At 39.2% G+C, this 14,491-nt stretch overlaps 1 protein-coding gene across 1 annotated transcript in view; it reads right to left on the bottom strand.

Moving 5' to 3' along the window:
• The window catches only part of HPGDS (hematopoietic prostaglandin D synthase), a 28,706-nt gene extending 18,531 nt beyond the window's left edge, over positions 1-10,175 (bottom strand). The window contains exons 1-2 of the mRNA XM_030865655.2: positions 10,043-10,175; positions 3,298-3,390 (exon numbers count right to left, since the gene is read on the bottom strand). Coding sequence (XP_030721515.1) covers positions 3,298-3,390; positions 10,043-10,175 — 226 coding nt within the window. The remainder of the gene's footprint in view (positions 1-3,297; positions 3,391-10,042) is intronic.
• Positions 10,176-14,491: the final 4,316 nt, after the last annotated feature.

Raw genomic sequence — 14,491 nt, 5'->3', positions numbered from 1 at the left:
TCATTTTCATCCCTACTTTGACTTCCACACTCAAGGCTTCAGCTGTCAATTTTATACAGATGACTCATTCAACATGTTTAGTCCCAAATTCCAGAGCCATATTCTCAGCTTCCTTTTTTTTTTTTTTGCGGTACGCGGGCCTCTCACTGTTGCGGCCTCTCCCGTTGCAGAGCACAGGCTGCGGACGCGCAGGCTCAGCAGCCATGGCTCACGGGCCCAGCTGCTCCGCAGCATGTGGGGTCTTCCCACACTGGGGCTCGAACCCGCGTCCCCTGCATCGGCAGGCAGACTCTCGACCACTGCGCCACCAGGGAAGCCCTCTCAGCTTCCTTTGGGATAGTTCTCTATGTATCCTTTGGGGTCGGCCGCAACTGGGGCTACAGCAGTGAACAAAGGAGATCAATTCCTTGCCTGCATGGCACTTACGGCTAACTGGGGAAGACAGACAATGGAAAGGATACTGCAAGTTAAGGAACTTTTTCTTTTAAGAAGAGGACGAGGAAGAGGATAAGGCCAAGGAGCTATGGGGATAAGGAGCTATGTCCAGGTGTCGTCTGCCTGGCCCTTACTCTCCTGCTCAAATAGACTTCCCTCCACATGCCAGTATGTCTTCTAACCCTAGGATGATTCTGTCTTCACAAACTTTCTCATATTTCCCAAATAGGCACCCCTGCAGTCATGCCAAACAAAGTCTGGCCAGAATAATCTTCCTAAGCTCATAGCCATGGTTACGTTGCTTTTCCAGATAAAAATTTAAAGTTGAAGTCAGACAGAGAAAGACAAACACTGTGTGATCTCACTCATATTGGAATCTTTAAAAATTACTGCTAATAACTAACTCAAAGATACAGAGAACAGATGGTTACCAGAGGCAGGAGCAGGGGTAGGGGCAGTAAAATGGGTGGAAGTGGTCAAAAGATACAAACTTCCAGTTAGAAGATAAATACGCCCTGGCGATGTAATGTACAGCATGGTGAGTATAGCTAAGAATACCATCTATTTGAAAGTGGCTAAGAGAGTAGTTCTTAAAAGTTCTCATCACAAGGAAAAAAATCTGTAACTATGTGAGGTGATGGATGTTAACTAGATTTACTGTGTGATCATTTAGCAATATATACATGTACTGAATCATTATGTCATACACCTGAAACTAATGTAATGTTATATGTGAATTATATCTCAATTTAAAAACAACTCTACAGGGGCTTCCCTGGTGGCGCAGTGGTTGAGAGTCCGCCTGCCGACTCAGGGGACACGGGTTCATGCCCTAGTCCGGGAAGATCCCACATGCCGCGGAGCGGCTGGGCCCGTGAGCCATGGCCGCTGAGCCTGCGCGTCCGGAGCCTGTGCTCTGCAACGGGAGAGGCCGCAACGGTAAGAGGCCCGTGTACCGCAAAAAAACCCCCCAAAAACTCTACAATTGTTTAAGGGATGACATTAATACTCTGGCTCTTTCTTACCAGAATCTATTTTTCCATCCCTTTCTCTTTCTGCTTCTGCTCCACCCAGCAAATTTTGAAGTTCTTTTCTTTTTCTCCTGCCATTTTTTCTGTCTGGAATGTTCTAGTCCAGAGATTCTCTAAGTGAGTTCCATGGACCAGCTGCATAAGCATCATCTGGGAAATTGGTAAGAATGCAAATTTCCCACCCTAGGCCTATTGAATCACAATCTCTGGAGACAAGGCTGAACAATCTGTTTTAATGAACCTCCAGGTGATCCTGATGCACATAAAATTTGAGAAACACTGCTCAAGTCCAGATATTTCTCTTGAAATTCTAGGTATCTTTTCAGGCTGAACTCAAATGTCATTTCCACTTCAAAGTCAAATTTCCATAGTCAGAAGTCATCTCCATCTCTTATATTTAGCTATCTATCTATCTATTTATTAATTTATTTGGCTCTGCTGGGTCTTAGCATATGGGATCTTTTTTTTTTTGGTTGCTGCATGTGAATTCTTAGTTGTGGCATGTGGGCTCTAGTTCCCTGACCAGGGATCGAACCCAGGCCCCCTGTACTGGGAGTGCAGAGGCTTAGCCACTGGACCACAAAGGAAGTCCCTCCATCTCTTTTAAACTTCCAAAAAATTTTGTTGGCTGAAATGTGTTAGTGTAACACAAATTTTTGTATTTTTAGCATACATACATTACTTTGGTCCAAAAATGAAGGTCTAGTAATTATGGCCCATTTTATTGGTAAGATAACCATGTCTCTCGGCCTTCCTGGGTGGCGCAGTGGTTGAGAATCTGCCTGCCAATGCAGGGGACACGGGTTTGAGCCCTGGTCTGGGAAGATCCCACATGCCGCTGAGCAACCGGGCCCATGAGCCACAACTACTGAGCCTGCGCATCTGGAGCCTCTGCTCCACAACAGGAGAGGCCGCGACAGTGAGAGGCCCGCGCACCGCGATGAAGAGTAGCCCCTGCTCGCCGCAACCAGAGAAAGCCCTCGCACAGAAACGAAGACCCAACGCAGCCAAATTAATTAATTAATTAATTAAACGAATTAAAAAAAAAAAAAGATAACCATGTCTCTACAGCTTGGATCATAGTGGTTTTGGGGGTAGCAAAGAGGGTGTCAGTGTCAGGAGTGGGACATGGTGATTCTGCAGATTATTTATAAAGAAAGGGTCTTTAAAAGAAGCCAAATGTAGCCTTTCACTCAAAAAGAGTGTTATGAGGGTGTGAGGGGAGAGAGAAGACAGCAGAGCATAAGATGGGGAAAGGCACCAGGCAAAGATGAGAACTAAGTTTCCCTTATTACTCCTCATCTCATCACGTTAGCGCATGCGCTAAATAAACAATCCGGTAGCCAACTACCCACTCAGGAGGCCTCAGATGGCACTTTATGGTGGCAAAGAAGACTCCCCTTCTATTTTTTTTAGCATGATTAGGATGAAAGACATTGGGTACATGATTTTAATAGTATGAGTCATTTCAGCCTCCCTATGCCACACGTATTTCCCATTAATTAACCTTCTCTGATAACCTGTGATACGCATGCTAGCAAAAGTTTGGGTTCAGACACATCTGTCTGCTTTTTCAGCTAAATTCCAATAAGGGATTGAGGACAAGGAAGTGTGGGGCAGGAGAGACTGCAGGCAGTATAAAATTAATTGTCTAGGGAACTCAGGGGAAATTAAACTGGTAGAGATGGTATATTTATACTTCTCTGGCACTGAATCCCATTCTCCTTTGCACTATATTTTAATCCCATTCAATAATAATGTTACTTAATATTGAATATATGCCATGTTTTTTTTCAGTTATCAAAAACTGTACACACAATAAATATATTACCTGTATTTTTGGTCAGATATCTTGCTATTGCTAGGCTCTGGTGAAGGTTCAATCCATCGACTTCCAAAATGGGAATTTTGCCAAATGGAAGAGCTTAAAATAAAATGAGCAAAAAATCAACTTCCAGAACAAAAGTTATAATACTTCCATTTTACTGATAATTGTGGAAATAAAACATGATAGTAACATCACAGAATTCTTGAATATTAATTCTAGAAGGGACATTAGGCATCCTCTAGTGGAATCTTTACATTTTACAAGTTTAAAAAAAGAGAGTTGTTAGAAAAAGAAACAGACTCACAGACATAGAGAACAAATGAGTGGCTACAAGTGGAGAGAGGGAAGAGGGGAGGGACAAGATAGAGGTGGGGGAGTAAGAGGTACAAACTATTAGGTATAAAATAAGCTACAAGGATATATTGTACAACATGGGGAATACAGCCAATATTTTATAATAACTATGAGTGGAGTATAACCTTTAAAAATTGTGCATCACTATACTGTACATCTGCAACTTATATAATATTGAACAGCGACTATACCCCAATTTTTTTAGAAAAGGGGAAAAGAAGAGTTGTTAGAAGAGCTGCTATAGACTTAGTGACAGAACTGGGTCTAAACCCCAAGTTTACAGTGATACTATCGATATATATTATATATTATCTCACATACTTACTATATAATTTTTTTAAACTTTTAAAGCCTTATTAAATTTTCAGTCCTCAGAGATTACATTAATTATTCTTTAAAACCATAGTCTGAGGAATATGAAGAGTTTGATATTGAGTTATGATAAGGAACTTAGCCAAATTCTTATTGATCATTTGAAGTATATAGTAAGCGACAAGCATATTTGTACAAATATAGGACAGATTCATAGCAGGTGTATTAATATTTATCTGTAAATCCTACTTTGTTTTCTTATCTAAACCTATTATATTTTTGTCAGAGAATAATTTATTATTCTTCATTATAGAAAAATTCTAAGTTGAAGATAAATAAAAATAATTCTACCACATAATGACAAATATTTTAATTGCTTTCCCATATATATATCAAAACAAAATCATAATGTATATATGTTTGTAAACCACTTTTTTAAATTTGATAATACCTTTTAAAATCTTTCTAAATCAATAAAACATCATTTTTTAAAGCATACATTTTGCCATATGAATTAATCACAATTTTCCCAACCAGTGCCTTAGGTTGGGACATATAATTATTTTGGAAAGAGGGAAAAGAATAAAGTGCCACTCATAATCCCACGACTGTAACACAACTACTAGAATCAACCTTCAAGTGTCTTTCGTTTGCACTGAATAAGTACAAGATGAACTACAGTTCACATCAGGAATAAAAACATCTTTGAACACTTACCTAATAAGTGTGCCAAGTCCTATTCCAGGTGTTTGAGATACTGCAGTGAGCAAAACAAAGTCCCAAATAAAACTGATACAAACTGTGATGCCTTATTTGAAGCAAAGTATGTAATCAAGAGGGAATTAACATGCCTGACATTTTGAGGGGTGCTTCCTTTTGTGCTAGGCATTGTACTAAATGTTTAACATGCCCATTCAGTCTTCTGCTACTTACAACAACCCTATGAAGTAGGTATTAACTACCATCTCATTTTATAAATGAGGAAATGAGGTGAAGAGAGGTTATAGAAATAGTCCAGATCACACACCTGATAGAGGTGAGAGCCAAGTGAGAGGTGAAATCCAGTTGGAACTCTTACTCAGCTGTTTTCTAGTTCTAAGAGCCATGTTTTTGAAAGACATTAAAAATCAGAGCAAGCCCAGAGGATAGTATCCAAGTTAGAGAGGGTCTGAAAATCACATGATATGAGGATTGGCTGAAGAACTTCTACCACTCTTCACTGAAGAGGACAGAACAAATGAAGTGGAACATAAACACCATCTCCAATATGACGTAGCTATCAAATGGAAAAATAATCTTACTTATTTGGACTATCTCTAAAATGCAGAATGAGAACCAAGAAGAAATTTTTAAAGGGCATATTTTAATTAATTAATTAATTTTTTGGTGGTGGGCTGCGTTAGGTCTTCGTTGCTGCGCGCGGGATTTTCCCCGGTTGCGGCGAGCGGGGGCTACTCTTCGTTGCGGTGCGCGGGCTTCTCATTGCGGTGGCTTCTCTTGTTGCAGAGCACGGACTCCGTAGTTGTGGCTCACGGGCTCTAGAGCGCAGGCTCAGTAGTTGTGGCGCAAGGGTGTAGTTGCCCCGCGGCATGTGGGATCTTGCCGGATCAGGGCTCGAACCTGTGTCCCCTGCATTGGCGGGCAGATTCTTAACCACTGCACCACCAGGGAAGTCCTAAAGGGCATATTTGAACTCAAGATGAAGAATAATTCTGTTACCTTTGGAGCTATTACAATGGAATGTGTTTTCTTATGAGGTGGTAAGCTTTCAGCTACTGGAAGCATTTTAGCCAAGCTTGGAATAATTGCTAACAATTGGAATATGGGCTGCATCTAACAAGAAGCAATTTAAGAAGACAAATGCTAAGTCCTTTATTTGGTTCCAGAAAAAAAGAATTTCATGGTGTTGGAGTTGTAACTTAACAGGAGCACCTGTCAAAAAGCTTTAAGAGATTTAGTGGTGCTGAATGCAAGGCCTCAGTATGATACGGCTGCCAACATAGCTACTGTGATCTTGGTAAAAACGTCTTAGAAATATGTCTACACTTGTGCCAGGAGTGATGGTCCCATTCTGCTCTGTGCTGTTCCTATGCTTGCAGGCACAGGCACTACACGTAAATTAGCAGACAGAGTCTAACAGAAGCTTGTTCTACTTGGGTGGTGAGCAAACCCAAACCAGGGGAAATAAATGGAACACTCCAGGAAGAGAAGAGAGTTGTCCTTTGAACCTAGATGTGATGGCGGATCTCAGACAGTCCATAGGAAATAGTACCTAAATCAAGAAGTAGAGTCAGGGGTGGGAAGGGTGCACTGAATTTCACAATAATGATCAGAGAAACGATCAAGGAAGCTCCAAAAGTTGACATCTAAATAGAGATACAGGTAATGAGTTACCTAGGGACTCAATTCTGAATTCAGCCAGAGACCTTCCTTATCTTCAGAGTTTTCATTAAAGTGACTATACTGCAATGTCTTTTTCTCTATGATGTCTTAAATTTACTAAATGTCTTATAATAACTGGATGTGAGAGAAAAAATAATTTGTTCTCCATGGATTAAAATGGTAAGTCCAAGACCAATGTATGAAAGCCACATGGAGGTAATTTCAATTTTGTATAAGGAAGATTCTTTTAAGTTTTCCTCCCTCTTCTTTCTGTTCTCCCTTTCCAGAATTTCATGGAGATGTTGGACCTCCTAAACTGGTTCATTCTCAATTTTCCTTATCTTTTTTCTCTTATTTTTCGTTTTTTTCCTATTGTGCTTTCTGGGGGATTTACTTAGTTTTCATCATTTTATTGATTTCTTTGTATCCGACATTCATTTCCAAGAACTTTTTGTCTCCGTACATCCCTTTAAGATTGTATAGAATATCTTCTCTTTTCTCTGAGGATTTTATATTTTTGAACTTGTTTTCTTGCTATACCGTCTTGACATCTCCAGAGGTGTTTGGTTTTAGGTCTGTTTTATATTAGAGAGTTTTCGCAAATATGGGTTAACTTTTGACTTGCCATTACTATTTAAAAGGGCAAAGAGGTAAACGCTCACTGGAACCTCAGTGTGCATAGGAGGGGCTTGCCCACAGATTGGGCTAGGCAAATTCATTGAGGGATCCCCATCTGTTCAGTATCTGTTAGACGTTTTTCTTAGACTGATCAGCTTCCCCAGAGAGAATTCCTCCCATTTCCTGTGTGAGGGATATTAGTCTGGTTGCCATTGATTGTAGAGCAGGGGAAAGGGCTGTTGGTCCCACCATCTAGTTTCTAGACTTCCACTGAATGCCATGTTTACTGTAGCATTGTGTCCGAGACATGCCTGGTGTCCTAGAATCCTCTGGTCCATCCTCCTGAAAGTAATCTCTATGCTTCTTCCAGGGAGAGAGAGGGAACTTGTGGTCATACTGCTTCTTCATATTTTTCCAGGCAACCCTGTATCAGCTCAGCTCTTAAAGTTATCTTTTGCAACCAATTCCTGACCCTCTGGAGGATCTCTGGGGTGATTTAGCTTGCCTTCTCCTCCTCCAGGCTTATATTTGAGCATCACTGGCCTTAATGGTAAGTCACCTTACCATTCTTTGACCGGTTTTCTAGCTTCCAGAATTTTGTGCTATCATATTTAAGGTTGATTTCTTTGTCCTTGGGGTGGTGGTGACTTTTTTTTAAGTACTTTAATGTTATTAAAGGAGAGATTAAACACATGTGTACAATCTACCAGGTTTGACCAGGAAGAAAATTTTAATAGAAATATCCAATGATATTCTAGATTATAGCAGAGGGGATGGTCATAGCGAGTTTCAAACACCAGAGAGCATCCCTAAATTGGACAGGAGACGATACCAGATACAATTTGTAATAGAAACTGCTTTTCAATATCTATTCTTTGCTTTTTTTCTCAAAGTAATAAAATCCTGGATTTTTAGCTGGGCAAATGGTTGTCCACAATAAAGTCAACGTTCCCCAGCTTCCTTCGTAGTAATGCATGACCACGTGACTAATTTCTTGCCAAACAGATATAACTGATGTGATGTGTGCAACTTCCTGGTCAGGCTGTTAAAAGGCAGAGGTATGTTCTCTTCCCTCTTCTGCACTTTCTGTGAGTTGGAATATGGAAGGAGGGTGAACTATTCACACTGTGTCAATAAGAACCCACTACGGGTGCAGATGAACAGAAATGAAAGAGCCTCATCATTGACAACATCATGGGGCAGAACTGCTATGCTAACTTGGGCTTTTATGCAAAAGAAATAAATTTTTCTCCTCTTTAAGCCATTTTTGTGTTGGGTGTATGTTAAAGCATTTGAAACTGTAGCTTAACCATCATTAACTTTAAGATCCCTTTCAATTCTAAGAATATGTGAAAACATTAAGAAAATGCAGTAATTCCATTTTTAATAACAATGAAAAGTTAAGGTAGAATAGGGTATAAAGAATACAAAGAACTTATATCTAAAAACTAAAAGGCAGAATTTGTTATATGTAATACCTCCACAACTTGCTACTCATCTTGACTTATTTAATGGATAAATTTAATATTCACCTATTTTATGTCCACAGAAGCTCATGTACAAATTCTGATATCAGAAGAAATGCTTGGATATTAAAGGTAAAGTTTCAGAAGAACAGGAAATAAGATATTCTATCCCATCGGAGAAGAGTTCTCTGATAAGAAAAGGAGTAATTACAGGGGCAATGACTTCAGAGAAACTCATGCTTCCAAAAGGCAAGTGGCAATACTTATTGTGAATACGTCAATTATCATGGTATTATTTTTGTTGGCATTATCTAGTGCAAATAACTTGGGCTATGGTATTAGATGGACCTGTGTTTGAAAATCAGCTGTACCTTGCTAGGGCTGTGAACTTGGAAAAAATACCTAAACTCTGTGTGCTTCCAACTATAAAATTAATAGTTAATCCAACTATGAAATAGAAACAATAATACATCCCGTGTTGACGTGTTAGAGAAATTAAATGAAATAGGGTCTGCAGACTATCCAGTTCTGATAGCCTACAAATGCTATATAGTTGTTTTCTTCAGCTTCATCTTTATCTGAAATTTTAATAATCTAGCGTAAAAATATAAATTTTAGACACTTAATATTTAGTATTTCCAGGGAACATGGCAAGCATCTAGAGGATGACTTACAACTTAACTGAAAACCACACACTTTTGTTTGTTTAATAATATTTCTAATTCTTCCTCACTGTCCTGAGTGCTAAGAAGCATGTTTTCATTGTGCTACCCGCCCAATTTGTAAATTTGCTCTTTCCTCTGATCATACAGACCCCAGTTTTGTTCACGTACCCACCCCTCTCTCATATGGTCACAAAGCCTCATGAAAACTGCTTCCATCCCCTACTTCAGAGGTGGACTAGATGATTCTAAGGTTCCTCCCACTCCCTTTGCCAATGATTGGTTCAGAAATGGACACGTGACCCAATCTGAGCCAGTGAAACATGAGAGGTTTGCTGAGGTCTCCTGGAAGGTTTTTCCTCATTCTTCTGGGAACACTTAAGGAAGCAGTGCTTTCTCCTCTAGCCTCTCAAAATTGCTTTTCAACACTGCGAGGCTGGAATTGCAGCAAACATATTGCTACCAGCTTCAAGATTTAGCCAACACGCTGAGGAGGAAAAATGGATAAAGCCATCCTTTGAAACCTGGCCTACTTCTGGATTTTCCGTTATGTGGTACAATTCATTTCCTTGTTATTTAAGCCCTCTGAGTTTTGTTTTCTGTTACAGCAGCTTATCTTATCTATCATCCAAATGTTATTGATATCTGAGCAAGCCCAGGCTAGTCCAATGGTCAAAAGTTTGACTTCAGTATTTCCTCCATTTCAGCTCTTCTGATAAAGCTTCATGTTGTGTTATTTTTATATGCCCTCTCTGTCAGTTTTGTGTTTTCACCTCAATAGGAAATTTTCTGGGTCACAGAGCATTTATTTAACTTGCCTGAACTGCTGCTTCTCAGTGTAAAGCTCCATGAGATTTAAAAACCTTTCTATTTTCCTTTCCCTGAGGAAAGACAAAAGGTTCTGGAAACATTTTCTCTACATACATTTCCATGAACTACATTTGTGCTACTTACTTGACTTGATTTCAGGCCAATCAGATTGTTCTATTCTGTGGTCTTCATACTTTATGTCCAAATATGCAAATATATAACGAATAATTTCTGCTCTCCCCCTCATATTAAAATAAGTGAGTTTATAGTTTGGCATGGTGCGATTCTGGAAGGAGAAAAATAGAGGAATTATTTTAACAGCCCTCTAGAGATGTTTCAACGTTTTTCTTGGAGGACTTTTTGAAAACTTTTTGGCATCTTCTGAGATAACGAGAGATATTAGAAGATATTTCAATACCAGAATTATAAATCACTACCCCAATAACATATGGAGAAAACTTGATAGAAATAAAATCTTGACTCTCTTTAAGAACTAGATGGAATATTCCAGTGAAATAATCAAATTCAAGTTTTATTTGTAAAAAGACATCGGAGTAATAGGGTATCTATATACCAAACTTCAGAGAATGGAGTCAAAAACTTTGCATTTTAAGAATTTTTTGTCCTGCCTTTAGACACATAATGAATGGTGTCGACATTTGGTTTGTTGTTTGCTTTGGTGACACAGCTGAGTTTGTGAGGACAGCTGGGTAAGGATTGCAAGAGCAGGGTACACACACAAGGCACGTAAAACCAGCCATGTCAACCTGTCATCTCCTCTCTTCCCTCCCCTGTTGCTTTTCCCTCAGAGAATCAAAAAGACTTGAAGAAATATTTCTCTCTTCTTTTGCTGCATCCATGCTGCTGGGTTTTATTGGGTTGCTTACACATACAAACACACCCCACCTTGGGGACCTCTGCTGGGATGGGACAATGGTGGGCATACTTGTTTATTCTCTCTATAGAGGAGCAAGGAAGAAAGAAAGCAAACATTTCTTAGAAAATTTGCTAAGGGCTTCCCTGGTGGTGCAGTGGTTGGGAGTCCGCCTGCCGATGCGGGGGACGTGGGTTCGTGCCCCGGTCCGGGAGGATCCCACATGCCGCAGAGCAGCTGGGCCCGTGAGCCATGGCCGCTGAGCTTGCGTGTCCGGAGCCTGTGCTCTACGACGGGAGGGGCCGCGGCAGTGGGAGGCCCACGTACCGCTAAAAAATAAATAAAATAAAATTTAAAAAGTTTGCTAAAACTGGCTATATTAGTTAGATGGAGGTCATTGTGAGTTTGTGATTTGTACTATTTCATTTCCATTGTTTATAAGCTTTACAGTTAATGATTTTAAGCACTAATAGTAGAATGTATTGTAATCTTATAATGATTAGGCAACTGAGAAAGAAACATTTTCATTTGAAGTTCAGTTCTTCCACTTAGTTTCTGTGTATCTTTGGCCTAGTCAACAAAATCTCTCTGAATTTCAAAGTATTTCAAAGTGCACTTTTTATAATTAGAGATACTAATATGGATTCGGGGTTTTAATGAGGTAACACATGCGAAGCATTTAGCACAATGCTAAACACTTAATTATTAGCTGTTAATAACTTTGAATTCATTCTATAGTCAAGAATAAACACCACGATTACATCACACTAAAAATTAATAATTATAGTAATTCAATAAAAATCATAAATAACACTTATTTAAAGAGGTGAGATTAAATACTTTATTCTCTACTAAGGAAGTCTTTCAGAGATATTAACAGAATATTAGATTAAAAGTTGAGCTCAGGGCTTCCCTGGAGGTGCAGTGGATAAGAATCTGCCCACCAATGCAGGGGACAGGGGTTCGAGCCCTGGTCCGGGAAGATCCCACATGTCGCAGAGCAACTAAGCCCGTGCGCCACAACTACTGAGCCTGCGCTCTAGAGCCCATGAGCCACACCTACTGAGCCTGCGTGCCGCAACCACTGAAGCCCGTGCTCCGCAACAAGAGAAGCCACAACGATTAGAAGGCCACGCACAGCAACAAAGAGTAGCCCCCACTCGCCGCAACTAAAGCCTGCACAGCAATACGTAAATAAAATAAATAAATTTCTTTAAAAAAAAAGTTGAGCTCAAGTCGCAAAACAAAATTCCATCTGAAGTCACACGACATAAAAGATCAAACACAAATCATAAAAATCTAGATTGCTAAGCTCATATCTCAAGTACATGTGTATCTCAAGTGTCTGTGGAAAGGACGACCAGAAATAACCGATTGCCTATCTAGACCCCCTCAGGATCCAGGAAATGATGGTGATGGTGATTCCTAGCGAATCCGTTTCTCTGGGCCTGGGTTTTCCATGTGTAGATATTGTGGAACGGGTGCTCCTTGTTAGAGACAGAGTCACCGTAACATTCCACGTCCTGTCCACTTCCATTAGCTAGTCTTGTCACCACCCAAGTGAACTGTGACACATGCCACACATCAGTACGTGAGGGGATGTTCTCTGTCAAGAATTCACTAGAGTAAACTAACGAAAATTCCAAGATTTACGGCCTCAAATTCCTTTGGAGGAGAAATGTATATAGGAAATTCACATCTGGGGCACTAAGTGAAGTGCACATCAGAACAATGAGACTGTTTTCCAAGTTTCTTGGAAATGCTGAGCTTAGAGATAGTGGGAAAGATGTGAGAACAGAAAAATAGTCAATAAAAAGTGTAAAGTAATGTTTCCTTCAGAAAAAAAACATTTTACAGAATCAGAATAAAGGGAACACTCTTATGTAGGAAATAAACGTAATTGTTACTGTTCCTTGGTCTATCTATTTTAAAGATTGAAAGAACAAAAACAGCTTTCAGAGTGGAAGTGTCCTTCTGAGTTGGAGTTTTTATTTGAAAAGCATTTTATGCAATTTTTTAATTGAGTTTTTTAAGTTGTCAGTGCTTCCAAAGAAATTATGTATTTCTTATCAATATTACATGTGTATATAGATTCATATATGTCCATAGGATCAACATTAAAAATTAAACATAACTTTTCCCATTTGGTCAAATACTACATAATTCTGCATGAAAATGAAGGGGTTGTTGCTTGTTGTTAATTTGCAAAAGCATGCTATTTTATATTGTATTTCATTCAAGTAAAGGAGACATTTAAAAATTCCTAGCCCAGGCTGGCAGCTGTCTATATTTCTCTGCAAATAGATCTTTAAATCTAAGATTTACCACAGGCCAATGGACATCTGGCAAATGCTTATCTTTCCTTCAAGAACATCCTTCAACTGTCATAACTCATTAATGAAGCTGTACTTGCACACCACATTTCTGTAGTTACTTGCATAATTATATTTTCTACTGAGCAAAAGTCTGGCTTCTTGATTTTTAAAGGTAGAAAACTCCAAACTTGAAGACTTTTGATTTTTTAGGATATAAGTGCACATTGTATAACACAAAAAAATAAATACTAAAGGTAAACACTGTTGGAAACATTTACTGACTCTAAAGATCCTATATTTTATAAGCTTTCGCATGAAAACTACCAGGAGGAATATTCCAAGTAAATGTTTCAATGGCCAATCAAAGCATAAGGAAATTTACATCAAAGTCTAAAGACAAGTACAAGAACATATTTTGTCCCTCATAGCATTTAGCAGTATATCTGTTAACAGTAAATCTCACTTTGCTAAAGCCTTTATTTCATAAGGATCATGAACTACAAGGATGAAGTTAAAACATATCCCTACCCCCGCCAAGGGATGCAGTGAGGATCAAGCTTAGGGTAGAGCAGGTGATGAAAAGGAATGACCAGTTCTGGAGGTACCCCTGCCACTTATTATCTGAGTGGCCTTGGGCAGGTCACTTGTTCCTGGCTTTACTTTCCTCACCTGTAAGATGGTAATGAAAATATTGTGTGTAAAGTACCAATACAGTGCTCCGTACTCTGTGACTTGATTGGACTCAAGATCATGTTCTTTGATAAACCTATTCTGCTGTAGGGACATAAAGAGTGAAAATTACATACAAAGAAGATAATAAAGTTAGAATTAAGAGCAAGATAAACGTTGCCTGGACCAAATGAACAGAAACAAAATACAGTGAGCAGGACACGGCATTCTGAGAGAGGCAGTGGGCAGCCAGGAGCTTAGCTTCTTCAGAATAAAGGGGAATAAAACCCCTCCACACAAGATGGCGGGTTGGAGGGTCATACTGCTTGAAACTAGAGCCTGGCAGGCTTTTATATAAAATGTGTGAAAGGTCAAATTGCAAAACTCTAGCAAAACTGATAAGGAGGAAAATATATGAAAAGTCACAGACAATTAAAATTCCAAATAAAAAGGGGTCATAATAGCAGATAAAATAGATTAAAAATCATAAGCTAACAGTACAAATAACTATCACTGACTCTGAACACTTAAATGGAAACACTGAGAAACACATAAACTAACACAATCAAATCAAAAAGAAACTAAACCCTGCATTTAACAAGGAGTAAAGAAACAGAATTGGTAATTAGTCACACCCATTAATGACACCAGGCCCAGATGATTTTACAGGTGAATTTTACTTAATCCTCAGGGGAAAGATAATCCTTATCTTTTACAAGTAGTTTCAAAGAATAG

This window comes from Globicephala melas, chromosome 5 (genome assembly GCF_963455315.2).
Source record: "Globicephala melas chromosome 5, mGloMel1.2, whole genome shotgun sequence".
NCBI lineage: Eukaryota > Metazoa > Chordata > Mammalia > Artiodactyla > Delphinidae > Globicephala > Globicephala melas.
This window is presented reverse-complemented; position numbering and strand designations above follow the sequence as displayed.